General features: G+C 32.4%; 1 protein-coding gene across 2 annotated transcripts; it reads left to right on the top strand.

Moving 5' to 3' along the window:
- Positions 1 to 4,700: 4,700 nt before the first annotated feature.
- On the top strand, positions 4,701 to 27,608 carry LOC127711505 (uncharacterized). Of its 2 annotated transcripts, XM_052217578.1 has the most exons (9): positions 4,701 to 4,785; positions 9,316 to 9,342; positions 16,624 to 17,010; positions 18,539 to 18,622; positions 20,303 to 20,377; positions 23,722 to 23,754; positions 24,340 to 24,570; positions 26,480 to 26,512; positions 26,852 to 27,608. In XM_052217578.1, the coding sequence occupies exons 1-9, from the start codon at positions 4,746 to 4,748 to the stop codon at positions 27,280 to 27,282; spliced, it is 1,341 nt and encodes a 446-aa protein (XP_052073538.1). In that variant the 5' UTR covers positions 4,701 to 4,745; the 3' UTR covers positions 27,283 to 27,608. The 2 variants fall into 2 exon arrangements, with proteins under 2 accessions (XP_052073538.1, XP_052073539.1); XM_052217579.1 differs by lacking the exon at positions 18,539 to 18,622.
- The last annotated feature ends 362 nt before the right edge of the window (positions 27,609 to 27,970 follow it).

The following is a 27,970-nucleotide window of genomic DNA, read 5'->3' as shown; positions in this document are numbered from 1 at the left end:
ACAGAATAATAAGGTGCTAAAATATAAAGATTAGAGAAAAATGGCTTACAAATTAAAGAATTACAGAACTGAAGGACCACCCATCGATCTAGACCCTTTTGGATTCGATCCCTGGTCGGGTCAAACTAAAGACTTGAAAATTGATATATGCTACTTATCCGCTAATGAAGTAAAAGCAACGATGATGATCTAGTGTCTACTGGTATAGGGTGACGTCATTTCCTCTGTGTTCAGATTATATGTCTATTTTATATCACATCAACTTGATCTCTTCCCGATATGCATGTAATATTTGCCAATTTTTCTATTAGACCAGTTGAAATCGAATGAATATATTTGTTTTCTGATTTTTCATAAACAGATTCATCACTTCTTTCATAATAAAGTTCTTGTGGCGAGTAAAAGCAGCAAAAAGGCCTCCCTAAAAAGCAGAATGTGTCAAGCATTCGATGTTTTAACGATATCTATAATTATGTTGATAAATTGATATAATGTATAAATTATAATATTTTTATATTTTTATCTGTAAAACAATCGTTTTGTAGGTTTTGCAAGATTAAGATGGAAACTAATGATGATTTATTACGGATCCGATGTGGTTTGTCGTTTGTCACAATTTGCGCTTATAAAGTCATGTCCCTTGTTAATTTAAAAATAAGCAAATTCGATGATTATGGAGGATTACGTTTTTCATCTTTAGCCTTGACATTATGGGACAAAAATGAAAACTATCAAATTAAGTTTAATAAGTTTGATAATCACAATAGCAACTTTTTAGGTTCTGACGTTACAAAATGTATTTCCCTTGAACCTTTTGGGGAAATTTTATGGTTTCCAGGTTATTTGATTGTGTATATAGTTCCAGCTTTCATATGCTACAATGTGTTATCTTGATATATTACAGAGGTAGCAGTGGTAAAAGTCCAAATTTCATAGTTAATAATCCAGTGGCTAGTATTCGGATTACAACTGACAATACCTACACATGGTACAGAGTTGATAAAGCTTTGATCAGTTGAGACGTAAATATCAATATAAAAGCTTTTGGCGATTTACTGTTCATCAGTTATGCCCCTTGATAATTCGAGATTCCCTTTTCTTCGTGGATTAATCTTCACTTACATTTTATTTAACCGATTTTTTTTTTGTCTCACAGAAATGACTGCTTTAAGTTAAACACTTGTAATTTTTTTGTTTGAAGGACTGGTTGTCCACTAGGAAAAAATCTTTCGACAAGTATCATACATTTTGACTATAGTATGTGGAACCGAGCAGGTTACAACCTCCTTGTTGAAACTCATTCAGAGGTCATTTGTCAGCTGTGTAGACTTTTTCATCATCTTTATTAACATCTTTATTTCATTTCATTTCTTACATTTTGTTTTTGATATTTTGTCTCTTTATCTTATCAGAAACTTTCATTATCATTAATCAACAGTCAATTAATAAAAAAGGACTTTAAATGGGTACGATGCATCCTTTCCAATTATGTATTAATTACAGATCTTGATTAATGACTTAAATCAATCACGAATTTCTAGTTCAAAGCAGTTAAAAATTAGAGATATATCATCTTCAATTGTTTGTTCAAAGATATGATGTTTATTAGATAGATAAAAAGTCATAAGATTAAAAAGTATATTTTTATGTTTTTATATAATTCTAGTATTAGCTAAATGTGTACTAGTATATGATAATTATATCGGTAAATCATAACATGCCTCTGAAAAAATCAGACATAATTTACCTTGATATACATTTTTTTTGCCGCTGAAAAAGGATATGTTAGAAGGAAGCAGAAATGTGGCTTCATATAGGCCATAAAGGACCCGTCAAAGACGTTTTAAAGGAGTTCTTCAACGTGCAGAAAATTATTTCTTCTTACCCGAGGCATCGGATTAAAAGTCTTTTTCTCACTTGACGTAGCTGCGTATTATCATGTCCGCACAGTCAAACTGACGTCACTTCCGTTTTACTGCGGAATGGGAAAAGTCAAAGAGATCCATTCAAATAAAAAAAAACCTTTTTAATGTACGAAATAACTTTGACAAATAAAGGGGGAAAGGCTATAAGGTGGTTAGAAGCATTCATGTACTTCTCTGTAGATATTTTCTATTGAAATTTGCTTGTCTGCATGATGATTGTATACACCGCGAAAGTCTTTCAAATGATGGTCACGTTTTTCATTTAAAGCTGAACTCTGCAAATTGTCGATGTCAGGTTACTTGTTTTTCGTTTTGGTCATGGCGTTTCTCTGTTTTTTTTCTACTAGTGGTTTACTTGCCCCTTGGTAAAGTATATTTTCCCTCTTTTGAATAATCGCACTTTCTTTTTTATGCTGAATTTCATGTACATTTAGGAAGAAAGAAAAATATATAGTTCATCAATTTTAAAGTACATGTAGTTAATAGAAAGTGGGTCGACCAGTTTGAAAGGTTGGAAATTGGAACTGGAAGAACCTTTTTTTAAGGCCCTTTTTGGTTATATAGCTCTTCAACTGTTTCGGTTTTTACACACCATTGGCTTTCAAATATTCGGCTTTGAGCGTTCATGATGAGGGTAAATCAAGAAAAGAGCTTCGGACGCATGATTTTTATTTAAGGAATGACTGTAATATTTTTTCTGTCTATGAAGAAATAACATCAAAAATGTGGTGCACACTGAATAACCCGCGTAGCGGGTTATTTTAAAGTGTGCACCACATTTTTTATGTTATTTCGAATAGACAGAAAAAATATTACAGTCATTTCTTATAATTTAATTCTAAATTCCATTTTAAACCGTAGTAAACCATGAAAAAACGGTCACATGACTAAATTATGTCTATGAGCTGATAAACAAAACAACGTCAGCCAATCAGAAGACACGTTACATCCAAAATTAAATTATTACGTGTTGTTTTAATTTTTTTTTGTAGAAGAGAAGAGAATATGCTGGATAGGTGCAGAAATTAACCTTTGCATTAGATCAGCTACAGAACCCTCATAGAAATTTAGCGCTGCTTTTATAACTTTTATACACACGTTTCACTTGTCAAAGGACGAATTACAAAATGGAATTACTATGTAAAAATATATTCTAAATTCGTTTCTACTTTATAGTATTTACTAAGTAGAACATCGAAAAAATGATGATTACATTAATAAGTGTTTAACATCCAGTGGAAAATATTACAAGCTTATCAGGACTAACACATATTAATGTGATATATGATTATGATCACTGCTTTGTACAAGACTGAAAACTGAGTAGGATTTTAAAGGTTCTAGTTCCTCTGGTAATAGTTATGGTTTCACCGGCACGGGATCGACGACAAAAATGCAATTTCAGAAATATTTATTTGAAATTTTCGTACAATAGAAAGTGTCGAATATTTTCTATTTTTTTTATCATTTTGATTTTCATGCCGGACTTACCATAAATCGCCTACTCCGTTTAGCCCTAAATATAACAAAATGACGCGTATAGATCAACTAAACGACGTGGAAACACAAATAAAACATATTATTGCGTGTTGAGGAATATACTTAATGATAAGAATTATGCGGAATGATCGCCCAAAATAATTTAGACATGAGTTGCATGGAATACGAGATGAAATTGCCTCGTTGAATATCAGGAAAGAAGCTATATGCTTGAAATGTATAGGCATTAGATACACTGTATACTGTAAACGGCATACGACAATATATAAAATGGATCACAGGAATTACCAAAAATATTGGACAGTACAAAGACCCAAAAAATACCAAACAGCCTACTCCACCAGAAAATGAAACGATCAAAATAGGAAAACAACAACGCACAACTCATGGTCCAGATACCAGATTGGCGTATTTTTTCACGTGGTTTGTATAAAAAAAAACAAATGTGCTTAACATTTGCATGAAATCACAATTAAAGCCTAATGCTAACTCCTTGATTGGTTGATTAGTATTTTCTTAACGTTCAGTGGCAACTATTTCTGGACAATTTAACACATGACTCAGTAGTCGTCTCAACTCTAGCAACAAAATCCGGACGAGAGGGGATTGTAGGGTGTCCGTTGGCGCATAGTCAGATGCAGGAACATCAAGGTTGAAATTTGTATCTATACATTTCAAATTTTAGAATGATCTAAATAATGTAGTTTTCATTTAAATGCAGTTCCCGAAAAAATATATACAATATTTGATAAAAAGTGAAAGTAATGCGAATAATAGTGAAAAAACTATAGATAAGTGAATACTAGTAAATAATTATGTAAAACCATACATATTCAATACATATGTCAATCTTCATAAAAAAATCCATCTTAGCTGAGTAAACTTTTAGTTGTACAGCCTTAGTTAAGACGCCCTGGATATATATGAAATAATTGCCACTGGACGTCAAACAAGCAACAATCTTAATTATTTTATTAGATATGAATACACTTTATGAAAAATTCATTGCATAACAAGATAATCACAATGAAGGATTTAACATGTTTAACGTGTACACACAAAAAAAAAACAGAACGCTTATCTACACATATGTGACGTACAGTGACCATAAAAAGCAAAATCTACCAATTCGTTGATTAATTGGCGGAACGAGATTGATTGACTGTTTTACGAGATTTGATGTCCATTTCTGTGCCAAGCTTGACGGATGTATATCATACAACCAATAAAATCATTTTAATATCGCAAAATATGTATGAAAACCCTATGTTGTTACGGACCGTCAAGTAGAAAGCGTGATTAACGCCAGGATTTAACAAAATGGCGCTGGTCCAGGCTATCTTTCTCTTCACCGTTATTGGTATGTGTTTACTTTTTTAAAATTTATTTCAGTCTACCAAAAAAATAATAATGATAAAAAGATTAATAATATCCAACAAAATTGCGATGAGTCATCGTTCTTACCGGTTCTAAAATGTTTGTAAACCTTTTAACGGTAATCGTGTGAGTGTACATGACTTATTCACGTCTTTTTCTTGATATAATGAAGAGAGATATAAAGAAATAATGAGAAGAAAACGAAATTATTTCAAGAAGTAGAACAAAGTATAACTGTTGTTTTCCATTCGTTTGATGTGTTTTAGCTTTTGATTTTGCCATTTGATAAGGGAATTTCCGTTTTGAATTTTCCTTGGAGTTCGGTATTTTTGTTATTTTATTTTTTAATTCACTTCCGGTCGTACACTGCTATACTAGTTGTTTAATAACGTATATGTATTTGTTTAACATGTTTAAATTAAAATATCATTCGGATTTCTTTATTCCTTATCTTTAATACACAATACATGATACTATAGTATATATAGAAAACCCAAATAGAATTTTCTAAACAATTGATTGTTAACATTCAAAATGTGGGAACAGTACGTACTTGCTTGTTACGTTACTGATCGTTACTGTTTAAAATTATTGACAGAATACTCTCATTTTCATGATTGCTCTCCGCGCGGGCCGTTCAAAATGTCGATTGCTGCGCATGGAGATTGCAGACACTTTCATGGTTGCGTTTGTATTGAAACAAGGCATAACGTCTATGGTTTTAATTAGATGTAAAAATAAAAATGAGGAATTCTGAACTAATGGCAGGACTTTACTTATCTTTGTTAAGGGATTACATTTACATTTGTATTTATTAATTTACTTGATACGATTGAAACCCAGCAAATATTGTAAAAGTTGTATATATTTTTGAAGACCTTTATGGTATCCTTTAGATAGTAAACCAAAAGGAGGTAAATAGGTCATCCTAGGATTAATCCCATGGACCCAGAAGTTGAACTTACGTATTGTACTTATTGTTATATTTTTATCGTCCTGAATATTCATGAAATACTAGTCACTGGCCGTTTAGCAAACAATATCAATTAACTTTTATTTCAATCTTTAGTTTGTTTTGTTACTAGTATGTTGCTGTCTAACAATCAAGTACATTTTACTTGTAGGGCGACTTTTTTTTATTCTAAAAATATGTAAATGAAAACTTAATATAATAAACTGAAATAATTTAAGGGAAGAAAGAGCTGAAATATTGATGGACGGCTAGACGTCTAGTGGCAAATAGAACATGCATTGTAGGACGAATATGTGTAAATGTGTTATGAATATGAACCAACTTTTGTATAGGCCGACAGTAAGATTTTAAACTTGTTTTATCACAAGGTAGCAGTACTCAAGAAACCTCTCACCATCATACTCAAAAACATTATTCTAACTTCGATGAGACCAGTCTTTGTTCTTACTCCGATCAATGATATACCACGTGCTAACATATATATAGCTTAAAATAATCAAATACCAGTATCTAAGTATTTGGCAGATCGAACCCACATTTCCTGCACCCAAGGCAAGCACGCATTCACGAGACCACCGAGGCGGTTCTTAAAAATTACGAAAAACAATATTTTACCATCCAAAAGCATCCCCACATCGTCTTACTAAAACAGATAAAATGAAAATAAAACATAATAAAATGAGAAAATAAGAAAAACACGATGTGATGAAAACATCAAGAGAACGTTTTTAGCTAGATTTAAGAACCGACCATCCTTGGTGAACACATAGATATTGTAACATTATTTGATGAATGCATGCATATACAAGAATCCTTTTAAAACTCAGAGCATAACTAAAACAGAGCAAGAAGAGAATTAGTATTGTTTTCGTGTTTATGTATTGTTAAAAAAGAGCATTTGGTCTGTTAGGTAATATCTCGATTACATGTAAATAAATGTACCGATATTCTAAGGACTAGTACGTAATATATGAAAAGATCTCCTTTCATACAATTGAGACACATAACCATAAACTGATGTTTATTACAATGAACATACATAAATTCTGAATTTATTTGTAAATCAGTTTATCATAAAATGCAAGCAAACATTGTGTAAGCAATTATTGTCATGAATATACTGGAAATCATAGTCGTACATTCAACCTGTTCTTTTGACAGCTGATTGATTAATTGTATGAAGCACTAGTAGTTAATTATAAATTAAAAATTGTCAAAAAATTACTAACGAAATATATTAATAAAACAATATAATAAATAAAATAAATAAATAAGTCAAGATATTTCAGATAGTTAATATTTCTGGATAGGATCTGTTCTTCAGGTAAAATCAGGCACTTCTTTCCAAACAGGAGTCATAGATATTTGCCTCCTTTTCCAGTCGTCCATTATTTTATATACTAGAACATGTAGAAGTTTAGCTAATGTTTACGTATCCTGTCCGTTATGTTTGATATGGTCAGCAGCTATTTTGGGATTAAATAATTATCTTGTGCATGCTGTTCATGCTGCATTAAAAGCATACGAACCTGACAACAGGTGAAAATAAATTAAAAGAAATATATTTATTCTCATTGAGAATAAATATATTTCTTTTACTTTATTTTTGAGTCATAACTGAATATATTTAAAAGATTGACCAACGAATACTAGACACAAATGATACATTTATTACACTATGAGAATAAAAGACGATTTTGTGCGTTTTACTTAAACGTTATTTAACAGATAAGGTGTAGGTTCCACGAAAAATCAAACCACACCATTCTTTGTATGTGATAATTTGCCTGACTATCCAACTATTAAATTCAGAACTTAACAAACATTTAGCCTATCTCAGGACACATGCAAAAAGACATTTATGAGATAACTCTCGAAAAACAATTATTTATAGGGCAAATCTTTCAGTTGGACTATAAATCACAATGCCATTTTTATAAATGTACAGACCGAAAAAGAAAAAGTTGAGCATTACACATAAGAGAAGATATTTCAACAATACAAATACGCCAAAAAAAAAATCTGGAAAAATTAAATGGCATGCACCTCATGCACCTCATGCACGGAAAACTTTGTACGGTCTTCACACAGCAAATAAACAAGATCAATCAAATTGGAAAGTGTCGCAGATGACTTAATCTGTTCAATACATTTACGGCTTGCATGCTTTCCACAATTGGTTTGTTACTAGTGTTCAGTTTATTGCAGGCGAGGAGAAGGCGAGTACAGATATTTTATGTAAATCGTGAAAGGTGTTTGAATAATGTTTTTTCTATAATTTTTAATGTAATAAAACTTAATTGACACAAGACTGATGATAAGTAATGAATTATGAAGAACGGTACCTTTGATTTGAAGTCAGGAAGATGATATATCATACGAACTTATATGACAAATGTTGCATTTTGATTGTTGAAATATACCACATTGCAATAATTTATTTCAAAATATAATATACAATTAAAATTAGTTTCTTCTACAATTTTCTTTGATAATTGATTATCTTTTATATCATTTTATACAGCGATAGTTGTAATCAATCATATTGAAATAAAATAGAAAAAAATGTTAATTTCCAAAAATCATAGGAAAAATGATCTCGGTCCCATCACCTTATTATTATTCATATACCATATTAGCCTGTCAACACTGAGGTTGTGAGTTCGAATCCCTCACCTGGCAGGTGCGTTCGACTCTAATCTTAAATAACTATAGGATTGTCAGTTTTCCTACCGAAGGTCGGTGGTGCACTCTTGCATCCTCCGCCAATAAAAACTTACCACCACATAAAAGCCAATAGTGCTGAAAGTTGCGTTAAACACCAATCAATCAATCAATCAATCAATCATACAACACAGTTTGCTTCAAAAGTCAATCATAGCTTCAATGATTGTGATAAAACCGATGACACCCATTTAGTCCTAACATCATTGTTCCTAGAATAATTTCATCAGGAACATTCAGGCCGAACGATAACTGGTAACCTTAAAGCCTTGGTGATCTCTTGGCAGCTTTTTCACCTCGATCGCAGGTGGTCGTTGGTTCGAACACCTGAGGGTCAAACAAAAGACTTGAATATTGTTGCTTGCTACTTCTATTGTCAGCTCAAAGCCAAAACAATGTGTCCGGGTAGGGTGTCCTCATCCTGTCATGTCTTCCTGTTGACTTGTCTTTACATGTTTAAAATTCGGCTCTACGTGAGGGTTAAGTACATATTAATTATAAATATTCGCATATTTGACACTGGACGTTTAAAAACATATGGATCCATCCAATATTTGAACAGTCAAATTAAGTATATAAAGCATCTTTGAGGAGACAAAAAACGTGAAAGTCAAAATTTTCTTTACTGTAATTATTGGTTTTACCATTAAGCATATTTAGTTCCTTATATCGTCGACAAATGTGCAATTAAAAAAAAAATTATGTGGATAAGTTCAACTGTAGATCGGAGGGACTCCACACCCTTGGTTGATCATGGGCATGGATATTAATGATAGATATAATACATTATAAAATACATTTTGTTTAACATTTCAGACACAATTTTGGAAACTGACGCCAGAGGTAAGTTACTTTTTTTTAAATTTTAACTGTTTTTTTCTGACCATGAAATTGAATGAATTTGTTTTTAACGCTTTTGAATGTTACTTTGTGACAAGATCCTCATTCGGATATTTTCAGTTTTTACCTAATCAAACTATCTTGTTTCCAAATTTAAATCTGAAAGATTCTACTGACAAATAAAAACATCACATTACATTATAATGCAGAATACAGCAGTAAGACTCATATCCACTGTTTTTGTTTTACTCACAGGGTCAACATCAGGGCTCTCGGTCATAAAAGTTTACTCAGTACTCGGAGTACAAAATTTGTGCTCGAAACACCAAATCCATGATTTTGATTGGTTGATTTCTGAGTCCGAGTACGAAAATCGTGCTCGAAAGTTTTATAACCGCAAGGCCTGAAGTTGTTAGAACCTAATTGAATTTGAAAATCAAAATGTCTATATTATATGCTTCAAACATTTTGCAACAATTGTACATATTTCCTGTAAAATCAAAATGCTTATAACCACTGTACGTTGTTGTTGAAGAAGCCAGACTGGTTTTGGGGCAATGTCCATAATTTTTATGTGTTTTTGTCAAAGGTTGCATCGAAGGACACCTTAAAGACAGCATTACTTCAGATAAAAACTTTGGTTTTGGAAACAATTGCTCTTCTTATACACTGAATGGATAAATAATGAAATTTTGTCGAATCTTTCCAAATTTTATTTACTTTTTTTGTTGAACTTTTTTTAAAAAGGATAAAAATAACTTATAATTAATAAACTATTTATACTGTTAATAAATACAGATAGCCGAACAATTGACACAGGTGAGTAGGTATTAGGAAAGACTTTGACACAGGTGAGTAGGTATTAGGAAAGACTTAACAGAGAAACCAGATGATATACATGATAATGAAATGACTATAAATGACAAGTGTTACGTATTATATACAACATTATCAAGTGTACGTCCTGACTCGGCTGTTGCCCTCAAGACGCCATATGAATATAGTGACACGAAAAATATATCGGAAAATGCTTTTACCAAGTGAGGAATATGACAGCTGTTTTCATACGTACCGTTGGTTGATATAGTCTCACGTTTGATTTTGTCAGGTTTTATGGACCACCCCCCCCCCCCCCCCCCCCCCCCCCCCCCCCGACACACTTTTTGAATCTACCTTGGTATTCGGTATTTTTGTTAATGCTTTTTTACCTACAAAATACATAGTCACGAATACTTCAATGACTATCTAGACAATCACATTATAAAAACAAAACATCTGAAATCTTGACTCTAGGCGTTGTTTCTTTTTTTGTGTCGATGGCTATTATTTCCCCACTGGCTTTAACGGATACGCCCAAGACATTATAAATACAGGGGATATAAAAACAGTCGTAGATAACATACTAAGGTTTTCTTGGCCATGGTGTTGTCTGATGTTCTACGACTCATGGTTTTTTTTATTAACCGCTTGGTATCTCCTCGTCTGTTTCATATGTTGAATAATTTTAGCCCTTTCCCGAAGGTATTTTCAGAAAGCCTGAGTTTGATTCTGAATTAGTAAGTGTTAGAAGAAATGGTCCAATTACAAATAGTTCAGCTTTAAAGTTTAAACTTAATAGCCTTAACTTGTTTAGATTAATTGGTTAATTGTTCTTCGCTTAATGTCCATTGGCAATAATTTCATGCACATTAAGGACAAAAAATAAATTGACAACGAATCTTAAAGATAGGCGCTCTGCACGTTGGGTCGATGAATGGGTCGTTGGATAAAATTTGACCCACCCTGGAAAATGAGGTCATCTTGGATAGACAGCCCGTCCCCAGACCTAAGAGTTGTAACACTGGATTTTTACGTGAAGAGTGCAAGGCAATCTCCATACACGAAGCATCAGATTTCTTCATAGATATAGGAAGATGTGGTATGAGTGCCAATGAGACAACTCTCCATCCAAGTTACAATTTATAAAAGTAAACCATTATAGGTCAAGGTACGGCCTTCAACACGGAGCATTGGCTCACACCGAACAGCAAGCTATAAAGGGCCCCCAAAAAAAATACTAGTGTAAAACCATTCAAACGGAAAAACCAACGGTCTAATCTATATAAAAACGAGAAACGAGAAACACGTATGAACTACATAAACAGACGACAACTACTGTAATCAGATTCCTGACTTAGGACAGGTGCAAACATTTGCAGCGGGATTAAACGTTTTAATGGTACCAAACCTTCTCCCTTTTCTGAAACAATAGTATAACATCACAACATAGAAAAACACACTATAAAATATCAATTGGAAGGCTTAACTCAATAAAAAACGTAAATTAACACACAATGAACGAATAAATTTGACCTGTGACACCTGAATGCAAATACACAGTTAATAAAAAATTACAAGGGATAAATAATTAAAGTCAAAAGTAAATAAACAGGTTTAAACAAAGTTAAAGTATGATATCACTGTGAAATGTCAAACAAATTTTTAGAAAATCATCACTTTTGAAGAAACCTGACTTGAAATGAAATGACTTGACATAACCATGCATGTAGTGATATACCCTGTTTATTTAAATGGAGGACTCTTGTGTGTTAAGAAGTCTATTGAAATCATGAGATTTAACTCAAAATTGTATAGACATGTGTTATGGATTGTTTTCTTCTCAGTATAACTCGCCATTACAATCAACTTATACAAGTTTACAAAAGGGATTTTTAAGTTTCAATTATAATGTTGGGTATCTTTATATAAGGTATATGATCAGAAGGTTGAGCTGAGCTACAAGTCTTGGATGTTAAGATATCTAAAACTACATAGAACATATTCTTTCGAGAATATATGCAAATGAGCACTCCTTCTAATGTCATTTAGAAAAAATAAACTTAAATATAAAACCAGGTATAAATTTCTTTACATGTACAAAGAGTATGACAAAGAACCAAAATACAAAGAAAAAGAATAATTTGCTGTCGACAATTATTTCCTATTGATGATACCAGAGACAAATTAATTTGATTGATGGATAATATCTCTAAACGACTTTCGCACGATAGCTTTTTTATTGCCACGTAAAACTGTATGATAAATGCTCTTTCATCAAAACTACATAACAAATTGTCAGGTGCAAGGGATACTCGTATATATGTCCTTGCAAAAATTAAAACGTATAAAACAAATACCAGATACATGTATGCACTATACTCATAGCAATAAAATTGTAACTAATTTACCACTTTATTGCTATGAGTATAGCGTATACATGTTAATTTACAATATGACATGGAGTGATGTTATCGGCAATTTGGTTAACATCTATATAACTGAAAAGTGACATGCCTGAAAAAATTGTTCAAACCACCAAAATAGATATATTTTTTTCAATTTCACCTTTAAGTTATAACATGTATAAGTATGTAACCTGAATTGCCTTTGATTCAAAAATATCAGTTTGATTAAATAGATAATTCAATATAAATGCAGTCGTATTGTCAAATTAATCTAAACTTAGATAAATAAATACGCTATTAGAAAATTTACATGAACGACGGTTTTAACACGGGTGCTGTCTTAGAGTTAGATAAGGGTCAATTACCAATCCGTTATTGTGTGGTTCTTAATCACTTAGTATACCTTAACAACGTATTTTATGAGAGTAACATGACGGGTTTCACATGGGAAGCTGGAGATGATTACCCATTCAGGCACATATGATTACCCCAAGTTTTCGTGTTGCTCAGTCTTTATAGTTTTCTATAAAACTCAAGAACACTATAAAGACTGAGGTTTGTGCTTTGCACACTGTTGTTTTTCTTTTTGGTCGATTTTCGGTTTTTGTCATTTCGTTTTGCTAATTTGAAATCGATTTATGAGATTGAATTTTTCTTAGGTATGTCCCACATTCGAAAAAAAATTAATATAAATGCACTATTATCATTGTTAAGGACAACAATATCAAACAGACGCCACAAATACATGCCGGTCAAGTGATATCATAGTTGTTTAGCTGCCTAGCAATTGTAGTCAGGCGAAACAACTGTTCGGTATTTAATCACTCTAATCCAAATAAGGGAGATATCAGAACAAAAACAGTTTAATTAAGTATCATAAAAACTGTTTAAAAGATTTGTTCCTCTTTCAGATTTTTATTGAAATTACGAATTGCATTGCGCTCATGCATATTTCTGTTTCTTTCTCCGGATTTGACTATACGTTTGTCCTGGTTTTGACTATACGTTTGTCCTGGTTTTGACTATACGTTTGTCCTGGTTTTGCTACATATTTGGTCATTTTCGATTACATTAGCACGTGAATAAGGTTTTCAATTTCCGAATATTTAAGCCTACATAACAAGCGAAGGTACATGGTTGGTTAAAATTAATCTTCTGCAGAAAAAGTGGTGTCGTTCAATGTTATAAGAAATAATTTCTATTTATGACTTCAATGAATGAAAGAAGAAAGGAAAACCGACCAGAATTTATCTTTACTCTGCCTAAAATGTAGTGATTTTACAGCTAGAAATGCGTGGCACATTACAGAAAGTAGTATTAAATGCTGGTGGACCTTGTCTTTAAAACAGTCTGTTATTCACCTTCTATTTAAAATGCGTCCCATTTTTCTTCGGACCCCTACGTTCTTTTAAATTAACATCTTAAGTAAATTGACTGGTATTATTAAAAATAAATCTTTATAGGGCGTTGCTGGTCACAATGAGACCTAAAGCAAAGGTTCTTATCGTAAATCTTCAAGAGAATACTTCAACTTAACTTGAGCAAAACGGACTTGACTTACCACGGATCTGTCGGGAATAATATAAACAATGCATGCTAATGATGGTCCAAGGACTGTTTCACCTTTAGAATAGCTAAGTGCTCTCGACTAATGAAATTAATGTAAGATTTTTTTTTTAATTGTGAAGAATGAATGAAATCATGTTCTTAGTAAGGGATTATCCTATTGTTTAGACCTAATTATAGTTCAAAACAACGAGTTCATATAAATGAGTTACAAATGTCCCGAAGCACAGTTATCAGCTTGAAAGAAATTGTGATTAAAACTGTCTAAAAGTTGAATTAGAAACGTATAAAAAACCAAAATAAGGTGAAGTTTACTGGTGCAGTAATATTGGTACCTTTAACGTTATTATGAGCATATAAATAACTCTAAATTACTGGAAAATAAACAAAAACAATATCAAAGCTATGTCAAAAAAAGAAACATAAGTGTTAAAATTAAAAAAAAATCTAAATTAACTTAACCTAAATCTTTAGCCTATACTCTTTCAAAAACTATATTATTTGTTTGTGCGTTTCTCTGTGATGAGTGTTCTTGCGTGTGTTTGTGCTGTATTTCTGTCACGTACTGTTGTCATTTTAGCGATATTTCTTAACATTGTCATATAAGCGGGAGGTTTGGCAAGCCATAAAACTTGGTTCAACCCACCATTTTTTTCTTAAAATGTCCTGTACCAAGTCAAGAATATGGCAGTTGTTATCAAATAGTTCGTTTCTATGAATGTTGGCGTTTGTTTTTGTTGCACATCAGTGTTCCTGTTGTTCCTTTGTTTTACTCTTATAGTTGATGTGTTGCCCTCAGTTTTAGTTTGCAACCCGGATTTGTTTTCTCTTAATCGATTTATGACTTTTGAACACCGATAAACTACTGTTGCCTTTATTTATACGATATACCATGAGAACACGAGTTTTTACCCACTACAAAAGCTCGTGGTGTAGATGCGTTTTCACCACAAATGTGTTGTTCTTCCGGTATACAAAGTCTGAAACAATTCCATTTCATAATAAAACAAAATCGTAAATTGGAATGCCTTACTAATAGTTTAAAGGACCTTTGAAGTCATAGCTAATCTGGTAATCTCATATATATCCCTACATCTTTCACGAAGGATAATTTTAGATAATCGCTAATCCACCCTTCTCTCTGTGGTGTGAACATAAAAAGGACGAAAACATCTACCGTTTTAACTGTATTCATTTATCATTGTGGGTACCAATTTGGAAAACTTACACTTTCGTGGATATTTAATTTTGTAGTTTTGCCAAAGTCTGAAAACAATGTTGAACATTTAAATTCGTGGTACCCACGAAAGCCACAAAAATTGGTACCCAACGCAAAATAATGAATATACAATATTCAACTTTTACACCAATTTTATAAAGAACGATATATAGCCAGGTCGTCTAGATATTCGACTTAACATCTTTTTTATGTTCTTACTGCCATTCTCGTTACAGTGAACTATGACATTAAAACTAGTGTGAGGAGGCACATTCAACCAGTTGTATATGTTAATTACTTAAAAATTCTAAAGATCATCTGTAAAACCCTAAATCACAAGCATTCCATTTTTTCGGTGAAATTAAATGTTTATATTTCTCTACGCTCTACACCAATAATCCTCATGCTCAATTGAAATATCGTCTACATCTGCGAATTGAAGCAGTGTTTTTTTTACTTTAATGATATCCTGTCACTCAATATGTCAAATTTTTGTGAGTGCTTACATATCATATTTCCCAGAGAACTTGAAATTTACGATTAAGGATACTACCTAAACCAGAAGGTCTGCTAAATATCTTGATCGTTTCCTTGATAATAACACCGACGCACGAATTCAAACTATGAACTATGACAAACGTGATGATTTCAGCTTTTCCATTGTTAACTTTCCAAATCTCAGAAGAAACATACTCGCTGCTTAATCGTATTGGGCTTACATATCTAATTTGATGCGTTTCGCTTTTGCATATTTATATTCACTGCTCCAGCAGGTTTGACGACTGAAATTGACGCCACATAAGTTTTACGATCAACATCACAAGTTGATAGACTGATACGAGTTTTCTGCATCACAACTAACTCACGGTGTTCGTTATTTTAATACCAGAATGGTGTCTGATCTGTAAATTTACCGATTATGTCCTATTTATTTATTGTGAAATATGACTGAAAATAGTCGCATGGTAGGGGATACATACATAGCAACCATGCCGCGTCTACGCATCCGTTCTCTCTCCATTTGGAGTTCATGCGATTCCTTCTGTTTCTGTTTTGGTATCTTTTTATTGATGGGTTACAAATGCATTTATTAGGTTTGAATATTTGTGAACTACTGTTGTCTCTAATTTGGATCTACCGGTATTTTGTTTGACGCAATTTTTTATTTAAAATATTTGTCATTTTGTTTTGTGTCCTCCTTTGTCTTATAATTTATCCCCCTTTAATATGGTAGTATTCAGCATACAATACCTGGCAATGTTTCCTGCATTTCAGTTTCAACAGTGCAACAACCATATCATCTTGGAACAGAGATCCTCATTCAAGATAATAATGGAAAAATGCGGTCTTTGGGATCGAATGAATTATATCTTGCTGCAGATGCAAAAGTTGGACTACCAGGAGTCAAAAGTCTACATGACATGCCTACCTTAATGCACGGTGAAGGGATGGATATACCTCATAAATCAAACCATCGATTTAATGGGCATGTGTCTAACAACAATGGTTATAGCAACAGGGGCCAAGTCAGGGTTATCAATTTACAAAACAATAACTTTGGAAATAATGATAAATCAACACAGGTTATTCATATACCACATTCTGGTTATAAAGAGGGATTTAACACTGATTATTCCAGACCAAGAGAACATTTCATGGAAGGTGAGATTTCAGTCGAATACCCTTTTTAATGAATAGTAGGTAATTTGATCAAGTAACAATATAATCTATCATTATTCAAATATGTCAGCACCGAATGGTTTTTTCTGGTTAAATGATATTATCCCTGTTAATATGTAAATGTAGCTCTTATTATACTTTATAATTTCTTTTAACTCATTGTCTCAAATTAACATACTTGTACTAGTACTCAAACCTAAAGAAAACCCTTTCTTAATCAATGACGGAGGTTATTATTGTTTACCATGTTTACATCACCGTTATGAAGGTAAAAAAATACTAATTGAGGAAACAAAAAAAGGCGAAAAATGCATGCTTCCAAGGAATTTATTTGAAGGGAAGTACCTAAGTCAGTCATATTTGCATGCAATAAAAGAGAAGAAAATTGTGTAAATAAACTCATCATAGATACCAGGATTGAAATTTTGTATTTACGCCAGACGCACGTTTCGTCTACAAAAGACTCATCAGTGACGCTCGAATAAAAAAAAGTTAAAAAGGCAATATAAAGTACGAAGTTGAAGAGCATTGGGGACCAAAAATTCCTAAAAGTGTTGCCAAACACAGCTAAGGTAATCTATTCCTGAGGAAGAAAAGCCTTAGTAAACTATTTAAAATTGGATTATTACAATACGTCAATGACATTTTGTGTGATCAATTATCGATGCTTATTCAGTATAATCTATTTAATATATTACTAATTTTATTGTATACATATATACTAATGCAATCGGACATGTTGACGAAGTCAGTTGACCAATAGGAATAATGGCAGACTCGCCAAAATAAGTAATAAATACTTCTGCATTTTCAAAATAGATTACATAAGCCGTTCTTTCGATTCATACGTGAAGCACTCAACCAGTTTCAACTTAGTGGGGAAATAAATCTTATTACTTGATAATTTGTGTACTGATACATTTAAGGTGCAATGTTTATTTTGAAAAGAAAAAAGTACTTTTGATATTTATTTAGCCATTTAAAAGCCATATGAAATAAGATATACTCAACTTCAAGGTTGTATGATAAATTACATATTCTTTATTGAGCAATGATACCATTTAAAGTAGTTCTTTTATGGATACTATCTGAGTTTTTATTTCATTTGGCCGGTCCTCTCCATTGCAACATACAGGTATCTGAGACACATTTGATTCCCTGTAATTTTACGTCAACTAGGAAACAGGTAAAAAATAGATGGTTGGTCATTAATTGATCCTTATATCTACTAGTATCAGAGCCAAACTGATAAAAGACAAGAAACTAGTATGATTATCTAAATAATCTCCAAATACATTTGTATCTCTTTGGGATATTTTCCTCGTCAATGGAAATCCTGTTTTGCCCCATGCTAAATTCCACTTAACCAAGTGCCATTTTGAATAATAAAAATTGCAAATGTTATTTATCTTTCAATTTTGGATGAGATGCAGTACTAGTGTTAACTATTCATACAATTTTTGTCAATATATATATATATTAAAAACCATAAAAACCATACATTTAACAGGAAACAGACCACAACAAATACATAGATATTTTGAGACGGTAACAAATGAAATCTCCCGATATATTTCATCGGAGTCACACAGAGGTATTGCCATAAAGATCCAAGCATAAGCTTTGCTTGTATGATTGATATTAACAGTAATATTGTCAGTTGTTATATATTATTAGCACATATGCAAGCCTCACGCTGTATTACTTGTTGCTGATTAACCTTGCTTAGCTCACATGGTGTTGTTTGGTTTTGCAGTCAAACCATTGTAGGTATCCTCTGTGTCTATTGTAAGCTTTATATTTTTGCTACGTAATAGTTTGTGTATATAGAATTGTTAGCTTTAAACTGTCTTTGTTCAATTTAGTACATTTTTACTTATATCTGTGATGTTTAGTTCTCATAAAACTTGTATATAGTTGTATAAGTACCTTCAAAACTCAGCATTAAGAGATTTAAAATGAAATATAATCCATTTTTTTTATCTTCATTTCTCTTGATTTTCAACTTTAAATCTGAAAACCAACAGAAACAGAATACTAGTAATATTAATTTTAATCACATACGGCATACTCTCTGTCTTTACTTTTTTTTATTTATAATATTAATTCATTTTGCAAAATCTCGTTTAAAGCATTTTTTCAGAGCCTGCCAAATCTCGTTTAATCAATCCACTGTATAGAGCCTGTCAGATTAAGTTTTTGCTGAATTTGTATTTAATATATTTTCCACTGGATATTTTAGGACACATTAGTCAAACTACACTCTCATTTTCATTTTTCCTATCGTTACTTTTTTATTGAAATGTTGAGGAATTGAGACTTTCCTATGTTTATTATATTTATTTCTTTTTCAAAATTATGTTGATAAATTGGAAAGTAAGACTTCCTAACACGTTGCAGTAGATTTATGTAGTAGACGGAGTTCCTTATTAACATGTACCATAAAGCTTATTATTAATTTTGTTTGTATTCATTCAAGCTTAAAAAATTAACTGCATGCTGAAGAAGTACAGAATGTTTTCTTTCTATTATTTAGGGCACCACTAACTGTTAGATTCTGCAAATAGTTTTATTATAATACACTATATTGCATTCACCCGGTCCGTTTGTTCGTCTAACAAACATTTCTGTCACACTTTTTGCATCAAATTAAATTTTTGACACACTTATTTTCGGGTACTTTGAATTACGATTCTTTTAACTCACAAGTTCATAATTGGAAATCTGTTGAAATGTTAGCTTAAGAATAAAACATTAAAAGAGAAACGAAAGATACATAGAAATTTGGAATCTCATAAGTCAAAATCTTTTTTTAACAAAATATAGTTTATCCATATTTAAAATCATTACCATCAAAGACGTGGCAAAAACGAAAAACGACGAAAAGAGAAATATATTACATGAATTCTAGAAATAAAACATTACAACAATCGATTCATTCGATTGTCAGTGGTAAGTCTTCTGTAGACGAAACGCTCGTCTGGCGTGCACAATTTTAATCATGGTTTCTATGATTAGTTTATCCACATTCAATAACAATAAAAGAGAAAGGTTAAGGAAACCAGGATTGCACTTTTTATTATTATGCAATACACTTTTGTTAAAAAAAAAAAATTCATGCATGTATGTGTAACGCCAAATAAAAAGACAGTGATGAAATCAAATATTTTAATTCCATTTCGAAGTTAATTGTTATATTTTTACAGAAATTATAAAAAAAGATCAGAATTTGGAATGATTTATTAATTTTACGTATTTTTTTACTTCTTCAAAGGAAACACTTTTAAACATGGGGAAAAGTATGGACCGGAATTTTCGTTCAGAATGCCACAGAAAAAAGATGGAGGAGGTAAAGTACAACGGTTAACATATTGGAAACACATATATGTTGGGGTAATATCAAAACGTTTGATGTTTCCACGCTATTCACTTCTTTTACCCTTTCTCAATTGAAAGCTCGTCTACATCGTCTCATTAAACGAAGCTTTTACAACTTCCGTGTATTAACTTTGTGAAGAACGTTACTGGTACTGACAATAAATACACAAAAGATGTTATCATAAAAATGCTGGACATTTTGACCGACACCATACTTGTTCAGATTGTTGTTGAAATTTTAACAGACAGTCAGTAAGCTGAATTTATCAAGAACATTCCTAAATGCAAAAAGAAAAAGCACCTAACAAAGTTTTATAATTTCACTGCGAATATATTGATGATATCCTGTCGCCCGAAAAACAACATTTTAGTGAGTGCTTGCATCTCATTTATCCCAATGACTTTTAAGGATACTACCCAAACTAGAAGGGCTGCTTCATATCACGATCGTTGCCTTGATATTGATACAGATTGACGACTTAAAACAAAATTCTATGACAAATGTGACGATTTCAACTTTCCAATTGTCACCTGCCCTTATCTCAGCAATCAGATAACCTATAACCTATTGTATGGCGTTAAAATACCTCAATTAATACGTTATGACCGTGCATGTTCATTATATACGGATTTAATAAACATGGATATGATCCCTAAATAATAACTGCTCAAACAAAGTTAGGAGGAAGAACATTTGCACCCGATACGACATAAGTTAAACGATCACCTTTGTGAATTGGTTGACCGATACGATTTGTAAGTGTCTCAAATTGACATGATTTTGCGGTCTTATTTCTTTAGGTACCAGAATAGTCGTCAGATCTGTAACTTTACTTATTGTTTCATTTGTTTTTATTGAGTATGGATTTGCATGGTAGGTGATGCATTTACAGAAGGAGAAGCTAAACATGTCGACACATGCGGTCTTCGCCTTTTCAATTTTTGTTTGCTACCTTAATTTGTATCTTCTAAATCGATAAATGAGATTTGAAGAAGTGAACTGCGGTTACCTAAATTGTTGCGTATGTATATTAATACTATACTATTTGTTCCCAAATGAAAGGTAAAAATCACGTTTCCTTAATTGACATAAGGAAGATCAACATAATAGTTGTTACCACTATCAACATATAATATCTATGTTTGCAACAATCTCATAAAAATTGCCTGATCACCTTAGCATATCTGTGAAAAGAAGGAAGGCGTTGATAAACATACATGTATATTAGTTTAGACGGTTGAACCAGTAAGGAAAAGCGTGTAAAAGGTTTAATATTTTGAAATAGTACTTGCATTGCTTTTTCTCTAGGGATATGTGCGTGATAACGTGTGCAGCGACTAAAAAGAAGCGTGGATACAATGCGGCGCATGCGCAAATTCCTTGATAGACCAAAGTTAAGATATTGTGATATAAAAGACGAGTTACTCCACGGAACAGAGGTGGCCTTTTGCAGTATAAGAGGCTTGGAAGTTCTGTTTAGTTCAATTATATTGTTTTGCATAACGATGAATTTAGATCAGTATGAGTAAAAAAAGACAGAAATGAATGTATATCATATGTGGCGAGATAAAAACATTGAACGAGGAGGCAATTTAATAGTAACATGGTAAGAAATCTCGAAGGTAAGAAAATAGAACCAAAAATACTTTACATTTTTTAACAGACTGAAAAGACGACAATTGAGAAAATTCAGAAGGGATAACCATTTTAGATAAGACCGCAGAGGAAGTCCGAATATTTTTAAAAGATTTACGATTTCATCACGGTCATTTACGACAAATTTTACATACAATTAATGGGTTACATTTTAATAATTTGCAGTATCCTTTTGAATAAGAAAAGAAACAAAAGTAAAGAAAGGAGAGGCGGAAACATGAAAACAAAGACATTATACAACTAAATATAATATGACTGCACAGCTAGACACATAGGTCACTTAGATCCAAAGATAATTTAAAAAAAAATTTAAGATATAAATAAGTTTAACATGAATAAATTATTATTGTGTATTTAATTCATTTGATCTAATTTCGCATAAATGAAAATAACCCTTTATTAGTTTCGTCCGTCCGAAGCGCCTTTATGGATTTAGCTACAACACGAACGCTCAATTCCAAATCTTTGAAAGCCAGGAATATTTATGTACATAATACTAGTACGTGAGGATCTATTTGATTTAAATGGACATTAAGGTGGTACGTAACACTACAGGGAGATAACTCTTTAAATATCAGCTGAACGTTTTAATAATATTCTATTGTTAAGGAATATCAAGCTTCTCAATGATCAAAATTAGTGATTGTCAAACTGCTTTATATCCAATGAAATTTTTCCGATAAATTGTGTGGTTCAAGTTTTTTTGAAATTTTTATATTTTTGTCATAGGGTCAAAGTAAATATTTTGTCAAAATTTAATGAAAATTAAACGAGCCAAATTAAATTTAGTCAAGGTGTTTGGTACCATCTTAAAGGAGTAGTTCAATTCATCTTATGCAACTTTAAAAAGCATTATAATAAATTGGACACAACTGTTAATGATTGTCCTCACACTATGGAAACCCAATATAGTCTTGAGTAACTGGACAATTATTCGTTTCAAAGAATAAACAATTTATTATTGAATTTTATTATAGACAGATAATAAAACATCATATTATGTCCTATATTTGAATAGAAGGTAGTTCAGCTTGAAGACCCTGCAGTAAAACTGTGAGAGTGTGTCCAGCAAAAACAGGTTAAGAGGTTCAATCATGTACTCGCGCATGTTCCTTAGTGCTTCTTTGCTGCAGAGCGTTATATAATTATTTTGAAATTTCGCTGAATACTTAGTTAGATATCGTTATTATACAACATTATGTTATTTATCTTAAATCTTATATTTCTTTTTAGTTATATTATTTATTTTTAACATACAAAATGTCAAAGATTTGTGTTTTGTAATTCTTTTCAAAACTGTAAAAAAAAATAATTGGAGGTAAAGCGATACAGTTCGATCATCCCTCCAATGAATCATCTGAAATTTACCTTAAATTACGATTCACTAAGAGAGAAGTTTTAGATATAAGAAGATGTGGTATGAGTGCCAATGAGACAACTCTCCATCCAAGTCACAATTTTAAAATGTAAACCATTATAGGTCAAAGTACGGTCTTCAACACGAAACCTTGCCTCACACCGAACAGCAAGCTATAAAGGGCCCCAAAATGACTAGAGTGAAACCATTCAAACTGGAAAACCAACGGTACAATCAATATAAAAAAACGAGAAACACTTATATAAGTCTTGTTTCATGATTTTATCCATTCTATTATCAGGTCCAGTTGATTTAGGTCCAGCACCAGTACCAGGTAGGTGGCTAAGTTAAGTCCTCGCATGTATCATTGCACACATGTAGAATGTGTACGACGGATGTTTATATTTTACATTATCCGTTATTGAACTTTTATTTTATTTAGTTTTTTATATCAGTTGCTTCGATAGTATTCTAGTCAGTAATTTCATAAGCCTTTAAATAAATAAGATATGTTTTACAGTTCACGATAGCAAAAAACAAAAAAAACCAAAAAAAAACCAAATGAATCATATCTTAAATCATTAATTAAAAGGTGTAACACTTTATATATGAACTAATGAATTAAATAAAAAATGACGAATAGATTCTCAACATAATCTATCTAATAAGTCAAACAAAGATAAATACGTGTTTGAAAAAAGTTTATACATTAATGTCATTATATTATAAATGTTTACTTTCCGATCGGAAGGAAGTTTATGGTATATTGCAGAATACACTCCTTATTGAACATTTTATATTATTTTGAGCCTGAATAAAAGAAACAAATGTTCTAAATATCAACTGCTTTGAAAAAAACACAATCTTTAGTATTATTTTGTTTTAATATTAATCCAGTGAAAACTTTCTTTCTATTCAGGCAGTTTTACAGGACCATCAGTTGATATTCCACCACCAGCACCTCTTCAAGGACCAGTGAACCCTGGTCCAGATTTTGGCCCTGGTCCAGATTTTGGTCCTGGTCCAGGTTTTGGCCCTGGTCTAAATGCATTTGATGGCCAATCAAATCAAAACTGGGGAATTAATACACCAAACTTTCAAGGACCTAATTTCGCCAACGGAAACCAACTTGGACCTCAGAATGTTGCCAGTATGTAGTTTCCATTTTATGATTTTGCGATGAAAAATTTAATATATGGAATCGAAATGTTGTGATTATAAAATATAGTAAGGGCATACAAAATTATAATGCATCCGTTAGTACTACAGAGAGATATTCGGTGAATAAATTTACATATTCGTGTAGAACGAATGATGTATGATTAATCTATTTGAAAACAGATCTTTGACAATCTCGAGACAGAAACTTGGCGCTCGAAGTATGATTCTGTAATTTACATGTTGTTAATATGTACTGCCTTTCGTCGTCTCATGGCCCCAGCAAGCCACAAAAAGGTCGGGAGACGTTAGGTAAAGCAACTTAGTTAAAAAGGAGAGATGGATGATCAAACTTACTATCTAGAATTCTAGATTTCTGTAAGCAATAACACTCTTTTACGTTCATCTTGGTAGAAAAAATAGAATATCTTATACTCTTATATGTATTCCAATATTCTTATATGTATTCCATACACAGATATCGCTAGTTGAAATCATTACAGATAAAAAATTTAAAAAAAGACGTTGTCTATCTTGTCGTAAAGAATAGTATTTAACCGGACCTTATTGTCGATTTCTAGATGGAAATTTGTGACAGAAGATACTTCAGCTGTATCTGTGGTAGCCTTATCGTCTAGTCCCATTTGATGAATGTGATCAATGTTATCAAACATTGCATAATGCAGTGAAAAAAAACCACCGCTAGATAACAAATTGTAAAGAAAAAGAACACTATACCCAAAAAACGTAATGCATGCAATAACCTGATTCATGATGTCCCGGTCGAGTATGTATTCCTACACAGCGAAATAGTTCTGCAGTTCTAAAATAGTGTCAACAGAATAGTTAGTGCATTTTATTCACAATTAATTAATAAATATTTCACAGGGCTTAGTGATATGCAAAACTGACCTACATCTTCACAAACTTAATAAATTCATTTAGTTTCTGAATAAGTCTGTCGAGTTTCCACGTCACTAAACTCCTCCTTTAGTTTCGGAATGAGTCGGTCGAGTTTACAAATCACTTAACTCCTCCTTTAGTTTCGGAATGAGTCGGTCGAGTTTACACGTCGCTTAACTCCTCCTTTAGTTTCAGAATGAGTCGGTCGAGTTTTCACGTCGCTAAACTCCTCCTTTTGTTTCGGAATGAGTCGGTCGAGTTTACACGTTGCTAAACTCCTCCTTTAGTTTCGGAATGAGTCGGTCGAGTTTATACGTTTTTAAACTCCTCCTTTCGTTTCTGAATGAGTCGGTCGAGTTTACACGTCACTAAACTCCTCCTTAGTTTCGGAATGAGTCGGTCGATTTTACACGTCACTAAACTCCTCCTTTAGTTTCGGAAGGAGTCGGTCGAGCTTTCACGTCGCTAAACTCCACCTTTTGTTTCGGAATGAGTCGGCCGAGTTTAAATGTTGCTAAACTCCTCCTTTAGTTTCGGAATGAGTCGGTCGAGTTTACACGTCACTAAACTCCTCTTTTAGTTTCTGAATTAGTCGGTCGAGTTTACACGTCGCGAAACGTCTCCTTTAGTTTTGGAATGAGTCGGTCGCGTTTACACGTCGGTAAACTCCTCCTGTAGTTTCGAAATGAGTAGGTCGAGTTTACACGTCGCTATACTCCTCCTTTAGTTTCGGAATGAGTCGGTCGAGTTTACACGTCACTCAACTCCTCCTAAGACATTAATTACTACATATATTGAATGTTCGTTAAATGCATGTAAATCTGTGATTTTTTCAAAAGAAATTATGCTAAGCTTATTAATATAAAACAAATATTGACATGACCTATAGTTATTAATTTCTATGTCATTTGGTTTCTTGTGGAAAGTTGTCTCTTTGGCAATCATACCACATCTTCTTACTTTTAGATGTAATATTTATCAATTTCTAATCATTCTAGATCAAGATTTTAGCATTGACTTGAGTCAAACAGGTAAGAAATATGTAATACATAGATTACGTTTTACTAATTATGTGACATATCAAAGTGAAAAAAAAAACAAACACAAAAACTATAACTGCTATAACAATGTGTTAGTATTTTCCAACTGCATTACATGAAATGCCTTAAATAGCAGTTCTCAGCTTTGAATATTCTATTTTGAGCATAGATTATACTGATGATCAATTCAAACATAAATATGAATAAATTAAGATGTTGGGTATACTTCAATGAGACATCAACCAGACGATGAATTAACCAATGAATACACATATCGTATTACTCATTATAAGTGAAACTTGTAAGGAATGCATTCTTTTTTTTCAATAGGAAATGCATGGGGAAATCAAGGATGGTCCCAAGAACAAGGGCCTACAGGATGGGAACAAGGTTGGAATCAGCAAGGATGGAACCAACAGGGAGTGTTCCCTGGAGGGGGGCCAGCAGGATTGTTTCCAGGATTTGGTCAGCAGGGAGGAGTTCCAGGTTTCAATCAAAATCAAGCTGCTGTAGCACAGCAACAAGACTTCAATCAACCGTTTGGTAATCAGAATTTAGGACCAGGAGGACCACTACCAAATATTGCAACTCTAAATAGTCCCGAAAATTTTCAATCAAGGTTTTTAGGCACGGGAGTGCAAGCACCAGTAGAGCCACTTGGACCAACAATGACGAAATCAGATGTGAATGTTGATACTATCAAACCAATACTTCCAGGAGATGTCGCTAAAGGTCCCGTGCCTTTGAATAATGCTTTTTAAATTTTTTTACCATACCACTTAAACTCAAAACTAAAGGGTAACTGATGTTTTTATTAAGTCTGTGGAAGAAAATCTCTCCTGCAATTTACTCTATTTTATTTTGCATCGTTTTATTTTCGCCAAAATAGGACCTACAAGTTTAGGAGAACAGTATTTCCAATAATCAGGAAGTGACTCAAAATGTGGTTAATAAAAATGTCAATAGGACTGTAAGCTTATTCAAATTTGCAGAAATACGATTAAAAGGGTTTTATTTGAAATTCTTCTTTACCTGTTGGAAAATGGTGTATTTACTACATTTGTTAATAAAATCATTAAAACATCAACTTTGTCCCTATAAATGGTGGAATATTTTCCCTGCACAGCAGCTATTGAATCGTATCTAACATGACACATAATAAACTCATCATAGATACCCGGGTTAAACTTTTGTACGCCAGATGAGCGTTTCGCCTTTAAAAGACCAGTGACATTCAAATAAAAAAAAGTTATAAAGGCCAAATAAAGTACGAAGTTGAAGAGCATAGAGGACACTAAATTTCGAGGGTTTTGCCAAATTAAGCTTAGGTATTAATCTATTCATAGGGTAGAAAAGTCTTAGTACTTTGATAAATTCAAAGATTCTGTAAACAGTTCATATAGAATTATGACCATATCAATGATAATTCATGTCAACACAGAAGTGCTG

Source organism: Mytilus californianus, unplaced genomic scaffold (genome assembly GCF_021869535.1).
Source record: "Mytilus californianus isolate M0D057914Y unplaced genomic scaffold, xbMytCali1.0.p SCAF_8, whole genome shotgun sequence".
Classification (NCBI taxonomy): domain Eukaryota; kingdom Metazoa; phylum Mollusca; class Bivalvia; order Mytilida; family Mytilidae; genus Mytilus; species Mytilus californianus.
This window is presented reverse-complemented; position numbering and strand designations above follow the sequence as displayed.

Bases quoted from the DNA above. Each gene is read 5' to 3' on its own strand.
- LOC127711505 (XM_052217578.1), top strand. From the start codon at position 4,746: ATGGCGCTGGTCCAGGCTATCTTTCTCTTCACCGTTATTG. The intron at 4,786-9,315 runs GTATGTGTTTAC...TTAACATTTCAG, and splicing joins CTTTCTCTTCACCGTTATTG to ACACAATTTTGGAAACTGAC. The intron at 24,571-26,479 runs GTATGTAGTTTC...TAATCATTCTAG, and splicing joins TGGACCTCAGAATGTTGCCA to ATCAAGATTTTAGCATTGAC.